This window comes from Corvus cornix, chromosome 6 (genome assembly GCF_000738735.6).
Source record: "Corvus cornix cornix isolate S_Up_H32 chromosome 6, ASM73873v5, whole genome shotgun sequence".
Lineage (NCBI taxonomy): Eukaryota > Metazoa > Chordata > Aves > Passeriformes > Corvidae > Corvus > Corvus cornix.
In genome coordinates, this window is record NC_046336.1 from 35082989 (window position 1) to 35104146 (window position 21158).

Below are 21158 nucleotides of genomic sequence, written 5' to 3' on the forward strand. Positions count from 1 at the left end.
CCACAGACAGCCGGGGCAGGAGAGGCACTGAGAGGATGCAGAAAGAAACCACAGATCCTTCTGGCAAATATTTGTGGCCAACATCTGCTGAGCTGGATGGGGAAAGTTGCCAAAGCAGGATCTTGAGGCTGTTCTTTGGGCAGCGCTCTGGTCCACTGGCACCAGGGACAGAATGAGGCTGAGCACTGAGCTGTGTCCTGAGGAAAAGCAGGAGGGGGAAGGTGAGGGGATGGCTCTTTCCAGAGTATGGGAAAGCGAAGGGATGGCTGCCCTTCCTTGGCTCACGCTCCTCAACCACGTCCCATGCCTGTATTTTATGGGTTCAAAACCTTCCCCATGTGGCAGCGCCAAAGGCTAAATCCAGATGGGTCTCGGCAGCATCAGCGCCCACCCTCTGGGCAAGATCCTGGTTTGCCCAGGTCGTTCTCCACCTTGAACTGTCCTTTTCCAGCCTTTTCTGGTGGAGACCCCTGCTCCCAATTCCAGCCTCCTGGCACCTGCTCTGGAATGTCCGGGTTCGCCCCTCCACACACAAACCAGGCTCCCGCCTGTCCTCCACAGACACCCTCAACCTCAGCTGGAGGCCACAGAGGATGGCTTTACTGGCACAGCGTGGGGAGATCCACGAGTTCTGCTGGACTGAGGCAGCACAACACTGGATTCCAGCTTTTACAGACTCACAGTTTGCTGTGCTCACCTCTCTGACAGGCACCAAGCAAAGCAGGAGCAGCAGGAGCAGCAGGAGCTTCCCTACCCAAGGGAGAGGCAACAACGCACCAGTGTCCACGGCAAAGGAATCACTTCAGTGGTGGTTCAGCCTCTAACTGGGACAGGATTGTCCCTGGAAGTCACCCGAGGATCTCAGCCCAGGAACACAGAGCTCACGGGCCAGTGTGGTGTCCAGGGATGGCAGAGGAACCCCAGCACCCCCCGGCTGCGCTCTCCGGACAGCAGAGGCTGAGGGATGGCTGTAGACGGATCCTACCTGAGGTCTGAGGGGGATGCGGGGCGAAATGTGGGATTCTGGCCATCAGCACAAGGCTGAAGGTCACCCTGACCCCAGGCCATGTCCCACCCCAGCCAGCCAGAGCTGCCGGGCAGATGTTCCCTGGGAAGGAGGAGAACAAGGCAGCACAAACTCCACGGCCTGGATTGAGCCAATGCACAGCAGTTCTGTCCCAAATCCATCCCCGGGCCCCTCCTCCGGAGCCAGCAGCCCTGAGCCCCCTGTGCCCCATTCCCAGGCTCCCTTCCCGAGGCAGCAGCCCCGCTGTGGCACAGGTGGGGCCGTGTGGAACCAGAGCCGTGCAGAAGTCAGACACCACAAGGCAGGATTCAGCAGATTCCATTTAATGTCATGTGCATATATATCCATACATTTACTTATGTCAATGGTTCGGATGTGCGTGATGCCAGGTCTTGAAAAATCTACTCCTCGGCTTACTCTGGGAGCGTGAACTCTCTCAAAAATCAGCTCAAAAGTCAGCTCGGGGTGAGGCTGGGCTGTTTAAAAACCGACTTTTAACCCCGACGTTGCCAAGGCAAAGCTGTGAACTGAAGGCAGAGCTGAGCCCTGAATTCCCACCCGGCTCTGCAAACGCTGTTGCAAAGGGTTTGGCCAGGAGCCCCCTCCCTCCTCGCGTCCCTCCCTCCCTCCCTCCCCGGGAGACAGAGAACTGATAAGGAATGGGCTGCTCTTGGTTCAGCATCCCAAGCAACACCCTGCCAGCTCTCCGAGGCAGGTTTTGGCCCAGGCTGAGGAACAGGGAAGAGAAGTGGAGACAAAGCATCCCCAAAAATCAGAAAAGAAGGAAGAAATGACACTTTCACCACCACGGACACACAGAAATTAGCTTCTCTTTTCTCTTCTGCTGTCCAGGGGCCAGGAGTGGCAGTTCCCGGGGGAAGGGATGCCCACCCTGCCCTGTGCTGCATCCCAGCAGTTCGGGGTAGATTTTTCAAGGCCTGGAGATGGCTCCCAGGAAGGCTCCTCCCACCCGCTCGCGCTCATCGATTGCATAGCATTTATTTCAGATAAGGCACTGTTTTGCCCAACAGCAATTCCACATCAATGCAGTTTCCATACAGTCCACATCGGATGGCCCTACAGTGCAATAACATCAACTTAAAGGCAAGGTTTGCAAGAATAAACCCAGCTTTAAATTTCAACTGAATATTAAGAAGATAAAGGAAACTACATTTTTCAAAAGCCTTTTTTATTTTCCTTCACCATTGCTGTTTTACAATACAAATATCACCTTGTGAATACACGAAAAACCTACAGAAGATAACTCTGCTTCACGTAAAATACAGAATGGATATATATATATTTTTATATATATTTTTCTCTTCTTCATTCTTTTTTAAAAAAACTATTTTTTGTTCTGCACATTGGCAAGTTTAGGATAGGAGACTTCCCCAAACATACAGTATGTATGGTAGGAGTGAAAACTTAGAATTACATGCAGTTTCTGCACAAATATTTTAAAGAAATAGATTATCTTTGTTGTTTTTCAACAACACTTCGATAGGGGATGGAGAAACCATTCGTAGTTCACTCAGTGATCATTTGTAAAATTCTTAAAAAACAGGAATTCATGGCTGTTTTGCTTTTTAAAATCCAGCTACGAAGTAGACAATAAAGAGATACTTTTTTAGCTTGACCTGCCCGCAATGTGTGAGCAAGGTCGGACCCTTTTTATTTGGTGGGGTGGGAGGTTTTTCCCTACACGTGGCAATTTCAACATTATAAGTAAATTTCCAGTTTAATTTAGCTATAAATGCAAAAATTAGTAATTATACAGTATATATAATTCTGCTTTCATGGAATACTTTATTTTAAATAAAAACATTTAAGACTGCCTACTGACCATACAATCAAGACAAGAAAGGCACTAGAAACATAGACAAATCTCTCTCTCTCCCAAGAAGCATTTTCTTTAAATTTTTTAACTCTCTGTTCTCTGACATGTAAAAATCTTTTTTAAATTTAATTTTTTTTCATACACATTTTGAAAAATAAAGTTAGGAAATACTTAGAAAATCACTTTACATTTTTTTATCTCTTTTTTTTTTTTGTGGTTTTTTTTCTTGTTTGCTTGTTTTCTTTTCTTTTTTTTGCACTTCTTTGACACAGTCAGTCACTGCAGATTCTACAAAATCAGGATTTACCAAACCTTTCTGTGTCTATCATCTTATTCGTAGCGCGGTGCAACAGGTAGAAAGATTTCTTGATTTCACCCAAGGCAGGTATTTAGAAACCTTCATATAGTCATTTGCTAGAAAATGGCTTACAGCCCAATCTTTGGGGCAAGAGATATGAAAAGTATGTTTTCCCAAGAAAATAATATGCTTTGTTCCCAGACGTGACTGGAAAGACCAGAACTTATGATATAAAAGCTTTTCATTTATGTTGTCGCATCATATACAAAGGAACATGGTGATGGGCAAATGCAAATCCCAACTCTATCAACAAGAAATGTGTAACAGTGCGTGATAAGTTAAATTCTCTTTATTGTTGTCCAACGCAGATCCTTTGGAGAGAAAAAAAGATCACAGTGCTTACCAGGTAACTGAACAGGTCAGGTCCAGGGAGCTGCTAAAGAAAGGGTTAGGGAGCGGTGGATTTTTGTTTATGGCATCTTCTCTTGGAGTTGTGAGCACTTGGGACAGGTCCTTTCCCGGGCTGGGGTGACGCTGTTACGTGTCACTCACCAGGCGGCTGTACTTGACCTGCCGGCCCCGCGCCAGCGCCGGACACCGCAGGGGCCAGTGGTAGGAGCGAGGTACAATCCCTTGGACATTCTTCTCGAAGTACTGGAAGGGCTTGTACCACCAGACCCTTGCAAGGAGGTTAGTTTGGGAAGCTTCTTTTAGCACCTGCAGGGAGACAAGGACAGAAAAGAGGATTACCCAAGGGCAGCTCATTTATTCGCTCACGGCCGTTCATCGCTGCTGTTCCGCTTCCTGCTGCTCCCAAAATCTCACTTCCCAAACGGCTCCCAGCCTCCCCACACACACCAAACGTTGCTCACCCCTGTCTACAGGACCTCAGTTGTTTGATGGGCCCACAGGAAAGGAAGGAGTGGCCCAAAGACCGGTGTCTCCTCTCCCTTGGGAATGAAAATGCCATCCCAAAGCACGGCTGTTCTGTAAGCGCCTCTGCAATTCCAGGTAGCTTGGGAATCACTTTGTGGAGCCTGGCTGTGTGCCTGTGGAGCCATGAGCAGGGCACATCCCAACCCATCTGGAGGAGGTCAGAACCCTGCCCTGCCCTCCACACGCTCCCAGACTGCTCTTGCCCACCCTCTGCTTCTCTCAGCCATGAGCAAGGCCCAGCTCAGACACAAGCAGTGGGCAGGCCCCGATGGAACTATCCAACACCCCTGCTGCCTATTTTCCATGCCAGAGCCAGGGATCCCTGTATCCACCCACCCAAAGGGAATACACAAGCACAGGGCTTGTACACTGAGCTTAATCTCCATGTCAAGCTCACATGTCACATAAATCCACTGTTGCTTTTAATTTTAAGGCTGGGCACAAGCCCCAGCACGAGGAAGGAGAGAGTAGCACAACAATGTGTGCTCAGGAAGGATCCAGGCACTGGCCTTTCCCAACATCCTGGCAGCTCAGGGAAGCAGTGTTGAGCCACCTCCTGAGTCACATCAGGCAGCAGAACAGGAACGTTTCCACACCAAGGGCTCTGCTGAAGCAAGTCCTCAGCAGGACTCAGGGCCACCCTGACTCCAGCTCTTCCAGCCTGGAAGCACAGCCACTCAGCAGACATGTTCTGAGCACCCAAGAATCCTCTGGGGCTGTGGGACACGAGCTGCAGAGTGTGGGCACAGACTCCTGTGGAACACGGTGCCTCCCAAGCTGACTGACCACCAAAGGGCACCTCATTTGCAATTGGGCATTTGGGGTGGAAATGCACCACAGGGCTTGGCTGTGCCCTATTGCTTCAAGCAGCACCAAACCACTGCAAAAACGAGCTGGCAGCTACAGGGCCTTCAGGGGGCTGGAGCCTGATGATCTTTAAGGCCCCTTCCAGCCCAGGCCATTCCGTGACAGTTCTGTGATAGGAGCTATAAATCTGCACTGTCACAATATTAACTCGTCTCCTACCATCGCAGTGGGTCTTTGTTAAACACAACTAACAGCATATGCCACAGATGAGCAAAAGATCTTTGGCCACGAGCATAGAAAATATTTGGACACCAATATGCTGTTAGGGACCTAAAAATGTCTCCTAACTCCCTTGTCTGCTATCACCAGGAAAGACTTGTGCATTTTGTCTCACAGAATCATGGAACACCCACAGATGGAAGAGATCCCCAAGGATCATGGATCCAGCCCCTGGCCCTGCACAGACACCCCAACAACCCCAGCCTGGGCATCCCTGGCAGCGCTGTCCAAACGCTCCTGGAGCTCTGGCAGCCTCGGGGCCGTGCCCATTCCCTGGGGAGCCTGGGCAGTGCCCAGCACCCTCTGGGGGAAGCACCTTTCCCTCATCTCTGGCCTGACCCTGCCCTGGCCCAGCAGGGGAGGTTTCACTTCCTCAGCATTGTCAGCTTCTCCCTGACTGCTCCAGTTCATCAGCCAGAAGAACTTGCCACCCCTTGGAAACACTTTCAAAAACTTTCCGTTTTTAGCGAGGCCTCCTACTATTCCTCGAGAGACCTGTGGCACAAGCCACAGAACATAAGAAAACCCCAGCTGGCCTCAACAACCACACAAAAAAACCCAAGGCAAAAGAATCTCAGTGGTTTGTTGTTCTATCACAAATGTGGCCACCTGGCCCCAGTTCAGAAGGACTTCAAAGACTGAGGGTACCCAGGGGAAGCAGAGCCCTGCCTGCCTTTGGGAAGACCTTCCCATATTTTTGTGGTCAAGACACAAGAAGAACCCAAATAAGGATGCCTCTTTCTCCCCTACAAACCCAACGGCGAGGGGAAGAGAGGGACTCTCCACAGGACATGGGTGAGCCTGGATATTCCTCCCCCCCCCAAACCAGACTACAGCAGGAGCATCCAAGGAGTGGGAGGCACTCACTTGCTGGTTGGCCATTGTGTGGTACCACCAGAATAGCCTTGTAGTGATGTAGTAAGCCACCACCACGTCCACAGTGTAGTGGTCATGAGCGAGGAGGATGCAGAACATCCCCACCATGCTGAGCGCCCAGCAGAGCCAGTGGTACCACCAGAGTCGCCGTGGGGAATCTGCAAAGAAGCACAGGCAGGGGTTACTTCCAAGTGGAACCTTATCAGGACTGCTGCTGTGATTAGCAGAGGTCATGGACTGCAATCCTGGCTGACACAGAGATGCCTGTGCTGAGATTAAGGGCAGGAATGCTGAGATCACAAAACAAGTATCACCCTCTTAAGGTGTAACTTAAAATTGTACTCAGGGTAATGAGATCCTTGGAAATTAGAAAGGTTATGAAATCTTTCTTATAAGAAAGATATAATATACCCTGGCCAGTCAAATTAACCTGTTTGTGTTTAGATGGGATATTGGGAAGGAATTGTTCCCTGGGAGGATGGGCAGGCCCTGGCACAGGGTGCCCAGAGCAGCTGGGGCTGCCCCTGGATCCCTGGCAGTGCCCAAGGCCAGGCTGGACACTGGGGCTTGGAGCAGCCTGGGACAGTGGAAGGTGTCCCTGCCCATGGCAGGGAGTGGGATGACATGGGCTTTAAGGTCCCTTCCAACGCAAACCATTACAACCCCTCTGGTGAAGAATTTTTCCCTGGTATCCAACTTTTGGTGCAGCCTGAGGCCATTTCCTGTCGTGGTGGAAAATGCAGGTATTTTAACTCGAACTGTGTTCACCAGTGAGCAAAGAGAAACTCCTCAGCCAGGAAGGAATTACACAGCAGGAGAACAGCAGGGCACTCACACTCTTTGATGAACAGGTAGGTGAGGGTGAGGATGACGGTGTGGCCGCTGTACAGGTAGTCCCCACACATGTTGTGGGAGCCCGTGATGGACAAGCCTCCGCCAGCAATCAACTTCATTATCCTTCGCAGGTGAGATTCCCAGTCTCCAAAGAGCTGGTGGAAGAGCAAAACACAAAAGCACACTAAAATACCACAGCTCAGAGCAATGGTTTCAAGCAGCAATTTGGCCTTTCAGCTCTTCTACCTTTCTGCTTTGATCCACAAGATCAATCACCAGGTAAATCCACAGCTTTTCCCAAGAGCTGGAAGCACATTTCTAGCAGGAAAAAGACTGGAAATGAGACACGAGTGTTTTGATGCTTTGCACCTCTTGTAGCTGGTGCTCAGGTGAGATTTTCCTCCTGTTCAAGAGGCAGCACACTCTAAAGTAAATGAGGTTTAACTTGGTTCACATTGTTGGTAACGGCGCAGGCCCTCCTGGTGATCGTCCAACAGAAACCAGGAGGAACTGCCCGGGCTCTACAGCCAGCTGCCAAAACAGGATCTGATGAACAGAAGAGCATCTCACTCCAAACCCTAAGGCCTTGGAAAAGTCTGCAAGATTATTTCTTTCCACTTCCCATTCCAACGGAAACATCTGCGGTGTCTGTCAGAGCACAGTGCCAGACTTGTGCTGTGAATCCACAGCAGCCCAAACGGGGATCTCCCTCCACACCCACTGGATCTGCTCTGACCCACCCCCAACCCATGGCACTGGCTCACAGAGCATTCCTGAAAAAACTCCGGTTTGCCCAAGGAAAGCCAAATCCAAGCAAACCAAGTCCCTCCCATGAGGACACTCTGCTCCCTCTCCCGAGTGACCGAGGGCAGCTGGCACTGCCCAAGACTTTTGCTGCTCCCAGCTCTAAGCCAAGCCCAAAACAAATCTACAAAAAATGCATGGCATGGGACAACCAGGATGTGTGGAGGACCTCTGGGACCCATCGGGAAGCAGGGACCAGTGCAGGACTAATGGATCAACGCACATGTGCTGCATCCTCACCTCATTTTATGGTGTTTGAAAATCCATGGACACCATTGAACTGTCAGAAGGAAACACAGATCCCCCAGGCTGGCCATTATGCTTTTATTTTAAAGCTTGGCCTTGCTTTAAGAAGTGGAAATTAATAATTTCTGACAGACTTGAGCAAGTTCTTTGCAGGAATTAAACATTTCCTGCTAACAGTTGCTCACAAACACTAAACTGCTCCCCAAAGCCCACTTTTCACAATCACACAGAACTCAATAAGGTGTTGAGAGGTTATTCTTTTCCCACCAGCACATTTAGAGCTTTCAAGAAAACCCAGCTTTATCCTTAATCTTATCAGGGCCCTCAGCTTGTCTCTGCTTGAGTAATGAGAAGGATTTGCCAACGCCGTAAATTCCCAAAACCAGCAGATTTATTCACTTCAGCCCATAAATACCTGCGCTCTTTCTGGTTTCATTTCCTAGCAGCAGACTGCTCAAACACAGTGTTGACTCCTCTCCCACTCACTTCTCTTTCCAAAATCCCTCCAAACGCCACAAAGGCTCTGCCTTGGCAAACCCTGGCTGGACTTCCCCGAGGAACCAAAGCATTTTGGATGTGCCAATCCTCACCTAAACAGCGACAGCACGTGGATCAAGTCCGAGCAGGATTTTACTGCCTGTACATCAGGGGTTCTACAACCTGACACCTGATTTATGGCTGCGCTTCTGCCCTTTCTCCTGCTTCAACTGAGTCACAGCACAGCCAGCCCCAGGAACTGCAGTGAGGACCAGGGTTCCAGCAATGCTGGGGTGACCAGAGATGGATTCAACAGCACCAGCCCTGTCCCATCTCCACCCTGAGCACGTGAATTACCCTTCCAGGCTGACCACAAGGGTCTTGCCCAAGCACCTCTGTCCCAGCAGCCTGGTTTCAGCCATGGCTTTCACAAGCCTAATTTATCTCTCAGAGGCAGTGCTAGATTGGGGAGGAGGTGAGAAGTCCCTGTGCTAACAGAATTGCAAAAATATGGGCAGGAGACAGCCTTAGGAAAGTCTTTTTGGGCCATTTTCAACCATGAACCACATCTGCATTTGACACACTGAGGTGTGTGCTTCTCTAGAAATCAGTGACTCACACCTGGCACAGGTTGCACACCTTCAACTCCTTCAGTGGGGACAGGAACACGCTGATCATGCAAATGAGTTGAAAACGCCACAGGAATTGGGTAACTCAGTGCTTTGAAAAGGGTGGGAATTCCTGCACTGCCCCACAGTGAGAGGGCAGCCAGAGAGCAGCAGAAGGGTGTCCCTGTCACACCAAACCAGCTTTCTCAAATTAAAATCATCAAATGGTTTGGGCTGGTTTGGGCTTAAAGCTCATCCCATTCCACCCCTGCCAAGGGCAGGGACACCTTCCACTGTCCCAGGCTGCTCCAAGCCCCAATGTCCAGCCTGGCCTTGGACACTGCCAGGGATCCAGGGGCAGCCCCAGCTGCTCTGGGCACCCTGTGCCAGGGCCTGCCCACCCTCACAGCCAACAATTCCTTCATAACACCCAATCTAATCCTGCCCCCTCTGGCACTGGGAACCCATTCCCTGTGTCCTGGCCCTCCAGTTCCTGCTGCAGGGTCCCTCTCCAGTTTCCCTGTATCCCTTCAGACCCTGGAAGGAGCTGTGAGCTCTCCACACAACCTTCTCCTCTCCCGGCTGAGCAGCCCCAGCTCTCCCAGCCTGGCTCCAGAGGGGAGGTGCTCCAGTCCCCTCAGCAACTCAGTGGCCTCCTCTGGACCTGCTCCAACAGTTCCATGTCCTTCTTATGTTGGAGGCACCAGAACTGTGCACAGAATTCTGGGGGGGTCTCATGAGGGCAGAGCAGAGGGGCAGAATCCCCTCCCTCAGAAACACTTCTTGAGAAAGCAGTTTTGGGAACAGCAGGGCGAGGGGGAAACACACAGCAAGGCAGCCAGAAGGAGTTTACCTTTGGAGAACACTTGAAATGCATTCCAGGTACTGGGAGTGTAGTCACATACATGGTAATACACCGGTACAGGTATAGTGTGCCAACTATACAGAAAAATCTTCTGCTAATTATAGACCTGTCAGCGAGAAAAAACAGGCAAAAATAAGGAGGTCACTCAAGGCAATCAGAATCCACAAAGGTAAATAAAACAAACCAGCAGCTGTTTTCTCCTGATGCTTTGGAAACTCGTGACACTATTGGCTTACACCTGGGAATGCTGAACTACTCCACAAGTATTCCCACGCCTTCCAGGCCAGGAACACAGGAGCAACTCAACTCACACTGCAAATCCATGGAAGTGATTACAGGAAATCTGAGGATTAGGACACAAAAGCCTGCGCAGATTGGGTGCTGAGGACATTAAAGGGGATTTATGCCCCACACCCCTCTGTTAGCTGTGGCTGTCACTAATTTCCTATTCGAGGCAGGGCATGAAGTTACAGAATTTTCATTCTAAGATGAAAAGGAGGAGGTTTATTTCAGCTGACACACAGTTCAGTGATTACAAAGGGTCTCCTGTACAACCCAGAGGAGTGAGAGAACACATCTTTCCTGAGCAGCATTATAAAGGAAGCAATTCACATGGGCAAGGAAAGCTCCCAAATAAAAATGCAGAGCTGCTCTGGCTGCAGGACAGGCTGTTTGCAGGGAAGCCACTCAGCAGCCACAGCTGCAGAGATATTTATTAGTGAGGGCTGATGTTCACAGAGAGGGCAGATGCAGATTTGGTGTACTGTGAGGTGCTTCTGCAGAACCAGAAAGAGCACCCGGGGTATAGGATGGGCTCAGGAGGGACAGCCAGCCCCAAACCTGCCCCACCAGCGTAACAGGTAAAAACACCTCAAAGAAAGACAATTAAACCAGGACAGGAGCAACCTCTGGAGAGATCCTGAGGAGAGATCACTGCCAGGGTTACAAAAATCAGGGGTAAATCCAATTACAGCAGTTAATCACCCTTTGTGTTCCACTGGTTACAGACACTGTAGGTTTGGGTTCATTTTAAATCATTGTTTTTTGCAGTTACAGCCATTTCAAGCTGCAGGTTCTGGCATTCACAGAATCCAAGGACAGACTAGATCGGAAGGGACCTCAAAGCCCATCCAGTGCCACCCCTGCCATGGGCAGGGACACCTCCCACTGTCCCAGGCTGCTCCAAGCCCCAGTGTCCAGCCTGGCCTTGGGCACTGCCAGGGATCCAGGGGCAGCCCCAGCTGCTCTGGGCACCCTGTGCCAGGGCCTGCCCACCCTCCCAGGGAACAATTCCTTCCCAATCTCCCATCCATCCCTGCCCTCTGGCACTGGGAAGCCATTCCCTGTGTCCTGGCCCTCCAGGCCCTTCTAAAGAGTCTCTCTCCTTCTTTCTTGGAGGTTCCCCTTTCAGGCACTGGAATTCATTTGTTGCTGTTCTGCTCACTTTTAAAAAAATAATATTCCTATCAAGTTGAGCTCTTTCGAAACTCAAAATTGGCCATCTCTGAAATTTTTCAGCGCTTTTGGCAGAGTTATTAAAGTGGAGTGCTCTGCTCTTGGAGGACTGTGACTCTGCAGTGCCAGGCCAGTAGCACCTCCAGTGTCTTTGATTTATCAGGAAAGCTTCAACTCTTGCAGTGCAAACACATTTTGCACTGGAGTGCCCACTGCTGGAGCACAGTATTCCAGATTTTTCTCTTCCCTCTCCTCGTGTAAACATGGACAAAGCTGCGAGTCAAGAATTATAATTATTAATGTTGCTCCGTGGACTGAAATTTAAGTGTGGAGGGCACCATTCCAGTGGGGCAGGGGTTTTCCTGTGCAGAGATTTTCCTCTCAGATCTCACCCTTGTGGCTTTTAGAACCAGACATGAACCTGCTTTTTTCCTTATAACATAAAGGCAAATGGAGGAGTAGGGATTAAAGACTGAGCAGCATGGTATTTTGAGAGACCAAAGAAGTGGCAGCATTTTATGGAGCACTGAACTTTTTAAAATTAAAATTACCACTTGATTTAGCTGGATTTGGCATATTTTACCTTAGTAAAAGTCTGAGAGAGCTCTGCACTGTAATATAAAGAAAAAATGATTTTTTTTTTGTATTTCCCTTTCTCCAGAGGAGTTGTGTGCATGTGAGACTCAGAGCCAGCCAGCGAGCACAAGCTCCACCCTTATTCCTGGCCCAGAGAACTCCATTCCAGCTCTGCAGACCTCAGCAGGGAGCACACGGCCAATCCCGGCGTTGTACTTCTCCCACAGCACCTGGGAATGCTTCCCAGAGAAGTTAACCTGCCTCAGCAGCTTCCTCGAGCTCCCTGTGGAAACTCCAGAGTGCCCAGCCCAGACCTGCTCCTGCCTCCTGGAGAGACACCAGCCCAGCCCCACGCCATGGACAGTGTTAGAATTATGGAATCACAGAATGTTTGGATTGGAAGGGACCTCAAAGCCCATCCAGCGCCACCCCTGCCATGGGCAGGGACACCTCCCACTGTCCCAGGCTGCTCCAAGCCCCAGTGTCCAGCCTGGCCTTGGGCACTGCCAGGGATCCAGGGGAAGCTGAAGTGAGGAAGGTCCACCTGGCCCAATGCCCTGGCCCTTTATTCCTGAAAGAAGTTTCAAAGGGAGGGCATAACCCACACCACACCACAAAAGAGATTCAGCTCTTTCTGTAGCAGTCACCACCCCTTGGGTGTGCATCATCCAAAGCCACAAGAACGAGGTCCTCCAGATAAAGCCACCTCGCTGGGCTCCTGCTCCTGCCAGCACCTCTCCTGCTCTTCCCTTTCTGCTGCTCAGCTCAGCTTGGGCCTCTCGGACTTTGATCCCTCTGCTCATGGATAGAAGAGAGGGATTTTGGTCTTTGAAGCATTCAGTGATCAGTGCATACACCGACCAAGCTCAGTGACATCTTCCCCTAACACCAGAAAAGGCCCTTCTAAAGGGGACTTCCCATGACAGGGGGTTGGAATGGGATGATCTTTAGGGTCCCTTCCAACCCCAAACATTCTGTGATTCTGTAACATAAATAAAAATGAACACACCAAAGCAAATGGGGACAGGGGGCGACCTTCCCATCTGCCAGTGACACCACCAACACATGGAGGTTATCATCAGCTCAACCCACATCTCACTGCTTCAACATCTCCAAGGGTTCTGCTGCTCTTCACCTACAGGCTCTGCTCAGCTCCACCACAGGGTGTTTGATCTCTGGCATGGTCCTGTTAACCTGCACTTCCTTCTTGAGGGCAATCCCACACCACCTCCTCTAGCTGTTTGGGTTTAAAATCATGGAATGTGCTGAGCTGGAAGGGTCCCACAGGGATCACCCAGCCCAGCCCCTGGCCCTGCACAGACACCCCAACAACCCCAGCCTGGGCATCCCTGGCAGCGCTGTCCAAACGCTCCTGGAGCTCTGGCAGCCTCGGGGCCGTGCCCATTCCCTGGGGAGCCTGGGCAGTGCCCAGCACCCTCTGGGGGAAGCACCTTTCCCTCATCTCCAGCCTCAGCCTGCCCTGGCACAGCTCCAGCCATTCCCTTGGATCCTGGTTCACAGCTGCCCTCACAACAGCATGACCTGGGCTCCCTCTGAACGAACAGTGAGTTCAGAACATCATTTCACCCAATCCATGGCTTCTCACACATGAAAAAGTTTCAAGTTAACCATGCAGGGAAACACAAGCAGGGGCATTGCTTAGTTTCTTAGGGAACATTTGGATTTCTGCCTTCTGCACAGCAGCTCACACTGGGTGATATCTATTTCGGCTTTGAAAACCGAGATAAGAAGATCAAAAGGAGCTTCATTTTGTTTGGATGCAAACCAGCATCACAGAATCACGCAATCACCAGGGTGGAAGAGACCTTCAAGATCACCGAGTCCAACCCATGCCCTAACACCATCTCAACTAAACCATGGCACTGAGTGCCACATCCAATCTTTTTTTAGACACATCCAGGGATGGTGACTCCATCACCTCCCCGGGCAGACAATTCCAGATCTTTATCACTCTTTCAGTAAAGAACTTTTTCCTGACATCCAACCCATATTTCCCTTGGCGCAGCTTGAGACTGTGTCCAAAAGCTGCCCTCCCCAAAGCTGTCAGAAGCACTCAGGTTTTGAAAAGGTTTTACTTACTTGTATTTTAAGAGCAGCCACTGAACAAACCACAGTCCTACAAGGATCATGCCGTTGATTTCACAAATAGAAAAAGCCCATTGCACCCGATCAAAGCGATCAAAAAATGCATCTGGGAGGGGAGGCTGCACCTCCTTGGGAGGCACTCGTTCATGAACCACCGAGATAGTCACCGTGGTGAAGACAAAACAAAGAAGTGCATAAATAAAAGCCAAGAAAGTCTTGCCCCACTCCATGGGATACTGCGAGCGCTCCGGCTCTGGCATGGGGATCTTGATCATCTCCTTCTTGAACCCGTTGGGGACCCCGTTGAGCTTGAGTGCGGCGCCGAAGCCGTTCTGGCGCGCCGAGTCGCCGGCGCGGATGTGCCCGTTGGCGTGGCCGTTCTTGTGAGCCTCCATGTGGTGAGCCATCTTCAGCCCCTCGATCATGTTCAGCAGCCGCTGGCCGCTGTCGGAAGACACCCGGGACAGAGGGGATTTCTTGAAATCCTCCTCCGTCAGGTTGATGAGGTCCCGCCCAGTGAAGCTCTTCAGGGGCTCACAGTACTCCGGCACGGCATTGTCCATCAGCCAGCTGGTCACCTCCTCGGGTGACCACAGCACCACTTCTTTCATCTCGCCAGGGACGGTGGCACATGGGCTTTAAAGCGGGCAGCAGTCACTGCGGCTCCAGCACAGCGGCGGGAAGCTCCTCCTTGGCTTCATCTTGTCCTGGGAATGGGTTTGGCCAGAGGCGAGAGCCGTCCCCACCCAGCCGACACCAGCGTGCGGGCGCCGCGGCCAGCATAGGAGACGCTCTACTTCATCTCCGTGTTGGCATTCTTCTTCCTGGGGAGGGGGAGAAAAACCCAAAACCAGGCGTTAGGACGGCGTTTAGCCTGCAGTTCATGGCCAAAGCCAAAATTCCTGCACAAAACCAGCTGTGCCCGGGATGGACAACAGACTCCGGAGGGAAAAGAGCAGCAGATTTGAGCTCCAGCCTCACACACAGAGCACTGTCCTTCCCCAGCTCGCTGCTGATTTCTTAAAAGATTTAACACCACCTTGCAGCTGTGGGAAGCCTCCTTCTTGCTCTGTATTTGTTGTATTTTCTACTTCTATGCTCTAGTCCATGAGCAGCGCCCAAAGTCCTCTTACAATCATCATACTCATGGATTTAAGGAGCTACAGAGCAAATCTTCGGTATTATTTGTGGCAGAAACCCTTTCTGCCCCTTACAGACTGGCATCTTAATGCAATGTGAGGCACTAGTGATTGAATACAAAACCTGGTTTTCATTCTGGAAGGCAAAAATCGTAAGACAAAATCCCAGAGTGATTTGGGTTGGAAAGGACCTTAAAGCTCATCCCATTCCCCCCCCGACATGGGCAGGGACACCTTCCATTAGACCAGGTTGCTCCAAGACCCATCCAACCCACCCTACAACTCCTCCAGGTGTCATATATAGTCATCAACACCAAAAAATGGGTGTAGATAAGCAAGGATCTAGTCTCTGGGCCAAAACACCAGCAGGAAAATCAATTATCAAACAGATTAGCCTGAAAAGAAACCAAAGCACTTAGGTCTGCAGGTATTCAGCAGCTCTGTGAGGTATATTTGACTGTTTCCAAGGTATAGTGCTCCAATTCAAAGAAATGTTTTCTACCAGCCAAAAAAAAAGGAACAGGAGAAAAATGATTTTTTTTTAAAAACAAAAAAGAGGAACTAGGTAAGAAACTTCTCCACCCAATGAATTACAAAAATAGCTTAGAAAAACTGATTGCTTCCAGCACAAAGGTTACAAGAACATGGAAGTTACTTGCTTGGAATCTCTTCCTAAATTTTTGACACACAAGCAGTAAAAAAGGCAGCAATGGCAGTGACCACCACCAGCAAATGCCCAGGTCTGAGGTATTTATTCAACCAACCAACAAAAACTGCTCCTGTCCAGAGCAAGGAGATGAAAGCAGTGGAAGCCCCACCATCCCACGGCCCACGTGCTCTGCTGCAGCATCATAAACACGAAGTGAGAAGGTAAGAGCACAGGGGAAAAAAACCACTTTGTATTTTCAGAAGTCAGATCAAGCCTTTATCAGCTGTAAGAATATTTTTAGCCTCTTACAGGCTCCCAAGTGTTTGTGTTTCATCGAAGGGAGCAAAGTTGTGACTGAGGAAAACCAAAATAATTTACCCTACTGGCACGACTTGAGTTGAAGTGGCTCAGAACAGATACAGAGCTTTACTCCTGTGCAAACGTGAGCACACTGCACATGTGTTTGTTTTTTGACCTGTTACCTCTAAGCTCAGCAAGAAACACGAGGTGCAGTTTTTAATCTGTTTTTCCATGGAATGAACCGTGATGGTTGAGGAAAGAAAAAGCTCTGGATGGAAGGACTGGGAGTACTTTGGACAGCCCACCTCTCACTTACCGGGCACCCCAGGAATGTGCACATATTTAAATCCACCGAGCAAGCAGGGATGAAGATGTCTCTTCTACCTTGTGAGTATCTGTGTTGTTTTAAAGCAGGAGTGAGGATACAGCTCCGTTTACTCCCTTTTCTTTCAGTACTGAGGAAGGCTTTCAAGCCACAGATTGCTTCATTATTCAAGTTGTGTTTAGCAAATCAGTATTTAGTTACAGAGCTCTGAACATGGAAAAGGGATGGCCTGAATTATGCATGGTAGCCCACATTAGAAGCTCAACAAGGCCGGACTGAGGAGCAGCTCAGCTCCACCCGCCTGTCTCCGTGTGCTCATCTCAAACCCCGGCTCCGGCAGCACAAATTCCCGGCAGACAATGCTAACAGACTTCTCTGTGGGCTTGTTGCTTCCCAGGACAGTGCCTCACGATGTTGATGAAGCCAAAGTTTTTTATCTTTAATGCTGTTCCTCCAGCTGGCCTCTGGGCCTGCAGCAGGGCCCAGCTCCCCATGCTGTTTCCCAGCCTGGCTTTGGGGCTCTCAGAGCACTCTGCGGGCACCACGAGGTGGGGCAATATTAAACCTTGTCAGTCTTCAACACTGGAATGCCTGAATCCCAGTTTCCCAAATCCCTGAACTGTTATCCTCCTGACAGAGCAACTTCCTGACAACATTTTTAAGGATTCAGGACCCCAAAGACACCATTCGGGAGCCTGCAGCCAACCTTCAAATTACATCTCCACTGCCAGGGAAGGATTAGATCGGATACTGGGAAAAACTTCTCCACGGAAAAGGTTGTCCATCCCTGGAACAGGCTGCCCAGGGCAGTGGCAGAGTCACCATCCCTGCCTGGAGGCATTTATAACATTTGTAGATGTGGCACCTGGGGACATGGTCAGTGGTGGCCTGGGCAGAGCTGGGGAATGGTTGAACTCAATGAGCTTAGAGGGCTTTTCCAACCTAAACCATTCCCTGATTACACTCCATGCAAAGTTGCCAGCAGGTTCTAAGATGAGCTCCAGATGGAAAAATCTGTTGCCAGCTGCAAATAGCACTCAGATACTGGCACAAGAGTCCCAAAATGCTGGTGTGACCCCAGGATACCTGGCCTGGCAGCCTGACAAAAACCAACAAATGCGTGTCTCGCAGTAAAACTGCAGGTTTGGGCAACACTGCTGAAAACTTCAATCAGTTCCAAAATGTGCAACCCTAGCCCGCTGCTCTCACACCACCAGAGTAAACCACTATCAAGCACCTTTCGTAAAAGCAGAGTAAGTGATACTCACAGGAGCAAGGCTCAGAGGAAAGGTAATCCTCTGCCAAGGACATGGGCCATGGAGACGAGTCATTTTCACTGAGAGTTAAAATGGGGGAAACCAACTAAAATTTTTAACACCACTTATCATCCAAGCCTGTTTTTCACAGCCTAATGGGGGAGGAATAGGCAAAAAAGCTTCTTTACTCACACCTTCCAGCTTGTCACATTAAAAATTCCTCATTCCCTATGGTGTATCCACGAAAGCTTGATGGGGTGAGCTTTGCAGAAACTCCAGGGGACTAACAGCCCTCACTGACTCCTTCCCTTCCACAAAAGATCTCCTCCTCTCCACACAAGCTGAAGACAGAAGGTGGGTACCAGTGTGAGCTGCAGCCAGGCCACATCCCCACGCTCAGCATGGTCCCACGAGGATGGGGCACACACAAAGCTCCCCAGCTCTGACACAGGTTCTTTAGGCTGGGTGACTAAAAATTCCCTCCTTCCGCAGCAGAGCTGCCTCACTGAGGAGCCTGAACCCCACAAGGAATTATAAATAACAATGTGATTATCATAACAATGCAGCTGCACCACGATAATGATGCTGTGGAAAACCAGTACCTCAAAATACCCACACGAGAGTGAGCAGGATGACACAACCTCATCATGGGCTCCAGGTCGCACCTCCTCGTGTTTAAAGGACCCTTCTTCCCCCGTTCCCAGCTAACACTGAAGTGCTAACTCAAAACATGGGGAGTAATTCCCACCACCGCTTCCATCTGCACCTTGGCCACGGCCACCCCAGAGGGTTAAACGAGTATTTGGGGGTGCACTGTTACAACCCTGACTGTCAAGGCCTGTTCTCTTCTCCTGAGGTGCAGCTGGGCACAAGGAGCATCCATGCTTTTGGTTAAAGAATAAGATAATCAGCCAGGAAATCATCAGCTGGTTACTCCTCCACACTTAGAATCACAGAATCATGGAATGATCTGGCTTGGGAGGGACCTCAAAGCCCATCCAGTGCCACCCCTGCCATGGGCAGGGACACCTCCCACTGTCCCAGGCTGCTCCAAGCCCCAATGTCCAGCCTGGCCTTGGGCACTGCCAGGGATCCAGGGGCAGCCCCAGCTGCTCTGGGCACCCTGTGCCAGGGCCTGCCCACCCTACCAAGGAACGATTCCTTCCCAATCTCCCATCCAGCCCTGCTCTCTGGCACTGGGAAGCCATTCCCTGTGTCCTGGCCCTCCAGCCCTTGTCCCCAGTCCCTCTCCAGCTCTCCTGGAGCCCCTTTAGGCCCTGCAAGGGGCTCTGAGCTCTCCCTGGAGCCTTCTCCTCTCCAGGTGAGCACCGGCAGCTCTCCCAGCCTGGCTCCAGAGCAGAGGAGCTCCAGCCCTGGGAGCAGCTCCGTGGCCTCCTCTGGACCTGCTCTAACAGCTCCACGTGTTTCCCATGCTGAGGCCCCGGTCTGGGGGCTCCCTGCAAGCAGAAACTGCTAAGTGTCATAATTAACACTGATGAGACAAAACCACATCCACCTAAACCAGCAAAAAACCACCTCCCAAACCAGTTTGTTCATCTCCAAACTCCTCCTAAAGCACTTTGAAACCCAACCAAAGCAAAGCAAACCTAAGCCTTCCCAAATCGAATCATGCCCTCCTAATGTTTGTGCTTTTACTCTCTCAGCTTTGCTGCCAAGGCAACAGTCACTATAGAAATCAGTCAAATAATCAGCTATTTCAGCAACTCCTCACCAAGAGCCAGGAAATCCTTTCAGAGGCAGTGGGTGTGTTCCACTTGCAACCCTCGGCATCCTTCTTGAACAGCCCAGAAAAGTTGGGATGACCCCTCGGTGAAAAGTTGAGTTTAAACGAGAGAGGTTTGTAAGCACAGCTGGGAGATACCATAACAGCATTCTGTCACTTGGAAAACTCTGAGGTTCACACTGATAATGTGTGTACACAAATGAGCAGGAGAAACCCAGCTGCTGTCAGGATTGAAGATTTAATGCTTTATAACCCAGCCCACCAGTGAATTCCCCAAGCTCCCTGACGAGCAGGGCTCACACAGAGACCGAGTGCTCCGGATAAAAGCTGGGAGCTCTCGTCCTGTGTTTTTAGAGCACAAAACAAAACTGTTCACAGCCTGAGTCACTGCTACAGTCACCTCCTCTCCACGCACTTTATCATGGCTAACAATAACGCTCTGACACCTCAATAACTGCACATCCTGTACTTGACAAGCACCTCTGCACACCAATTTGCAAGGAAAGGGCACTGCCTGCCACAAATAATGTGCTGGATAGCCCTAACAAGCTCTCAAGCAGTGTTTCCCTCCCTCCAGGACAGCCCTGCCTCCAAACCAGCATCACCCCTTCTGTACCACAAACAAGCAAGAAGCTGCTGGCAGCGTAAAACGGGCCAGTAAAGCTGGGTTTGTGCTGGAAATACAAATATACACAAATAAAAAATAGCTGTAAGTATAACTATGAGGCACAGGTGGGCTCACAAGCTGCACAGAGCTCCCAGATAGGTTTCCAAGGTCAGCCCCAGATGGAAAACACTGGCCTGTGGACAGAAGGAGCAAGTGGAGTTACTGCTATAAAAAGTGAGAGGGGATGAAAATGCAAAGCAACACCCACATCCCCTGAACAGCTACTCACACAGCTTCAGAGAGAGGAAAAGCCCTGCCTGAATACTACATAAATCCCTGAGCAGCCTGGTTTTTTCTAAATTACTTGATGCCAAGAAGAAAAAAAAACCCCTCACCATATATTTTCTGTCCTAACAGAATTAAAAAAAAAACAACAAACAAACACCCAGAAATGAAAATCCACTCACGGGCTTAGATCTGGGTGTAACAGCTCAGAACACAAGCCCAAAGTTGAGCGGGGAGGATTTAAAGCCCAAAGTACTTGGAGCACATTTGGATAACCAAATAGATCCCACCTCCAGATGGGAACACCACCAGTGAGTATTTCCCTCCACGAGACTCCACCAGAGCTTGGAGCACCCTGGCCTAGTGGAAGGCATCCCTGCCCATGGCAGAAGCTGAAATTGGATAGTCTTGAAGGCCCCTTCCAACCCAAACCATTCCATAATTCGGTGATTTAAAGCCCTTCATCTCAGCTTTCTTCCTGTCCCACCTTCCTGGTGCAGTAGTTATGGAAACCTGTGCACCCTGCTGAGGAGGCCTCACCTGCCCCGCGGGCTCACCCTGTGAGCAGTTGCTAGGCAGGGCTTTTGTTTTCCCACGAGGGAAATGCTGCTTCCAGCGATCTGGGGATGGGAAGGATGGAGCGGGGACGAGGGCAGGGCAGGTTTAAGTTGCAATTATTTCAGGCTGGGAAGTCACCCCAAGTCAGGGAGGCAGAGCCAGGCACCAGGCCCAGAGCCTTTCTGCCCATGCCAGGGGTAACCCAAGCACCCATCCCATTTTGTACTCCATTCCACAATCCTAACATCTCAATCCTGAAGTAAT

The 21158-nt window shown here is 50.3% G+C and overlaps 1 protein-coding gene across 4 annotated transcripts in view; it reads right to left on the reverse strand.

The window, feature by feature from the left end:
* Nucleotides 1–1334: 1334 nt before the first annotated feature.
* Nucleotides 1335–21158, reverse strand: part of SGMS1 (sphingomyelin synthase 1) — a 90205-nt gene continuing 70381 nt past the window's right edge. For all 4 annotated transcript variants that reach the window (XM_039553857.1, XM_010408642.4, XM_010408644.3 and 1 more), the window contains 5 exons: nucleotides 14026–14855; nucleotides 9883–10000; nucleotides 6896–7049; nucleotides 6052–6218; nucleotides 1335–3879 (listed from right to left, as the gene is read on the reverse strand). In XM_039553857.1, coding sequence (XP_039409791.1) covers nucleotides 3700–3879; nucleotides 6052–6218; nucleotides 6896–7049; nucleotides 9883–10000; nucleotides 14026–14642 — 1236 coding nt within the window. In that variant the 5' untranslated portion in view covers nucleotides 14643–14855 and the 3' untranslated portion in view covers nucleotides 1335–3699. The remainder of the gene's footprint in view (nucleotides 3880–6051; nucleotides 6219–6895; nucleotides 7050–9882; nucleotides 10001–14025; nucleotides 14856–21158) is intronic.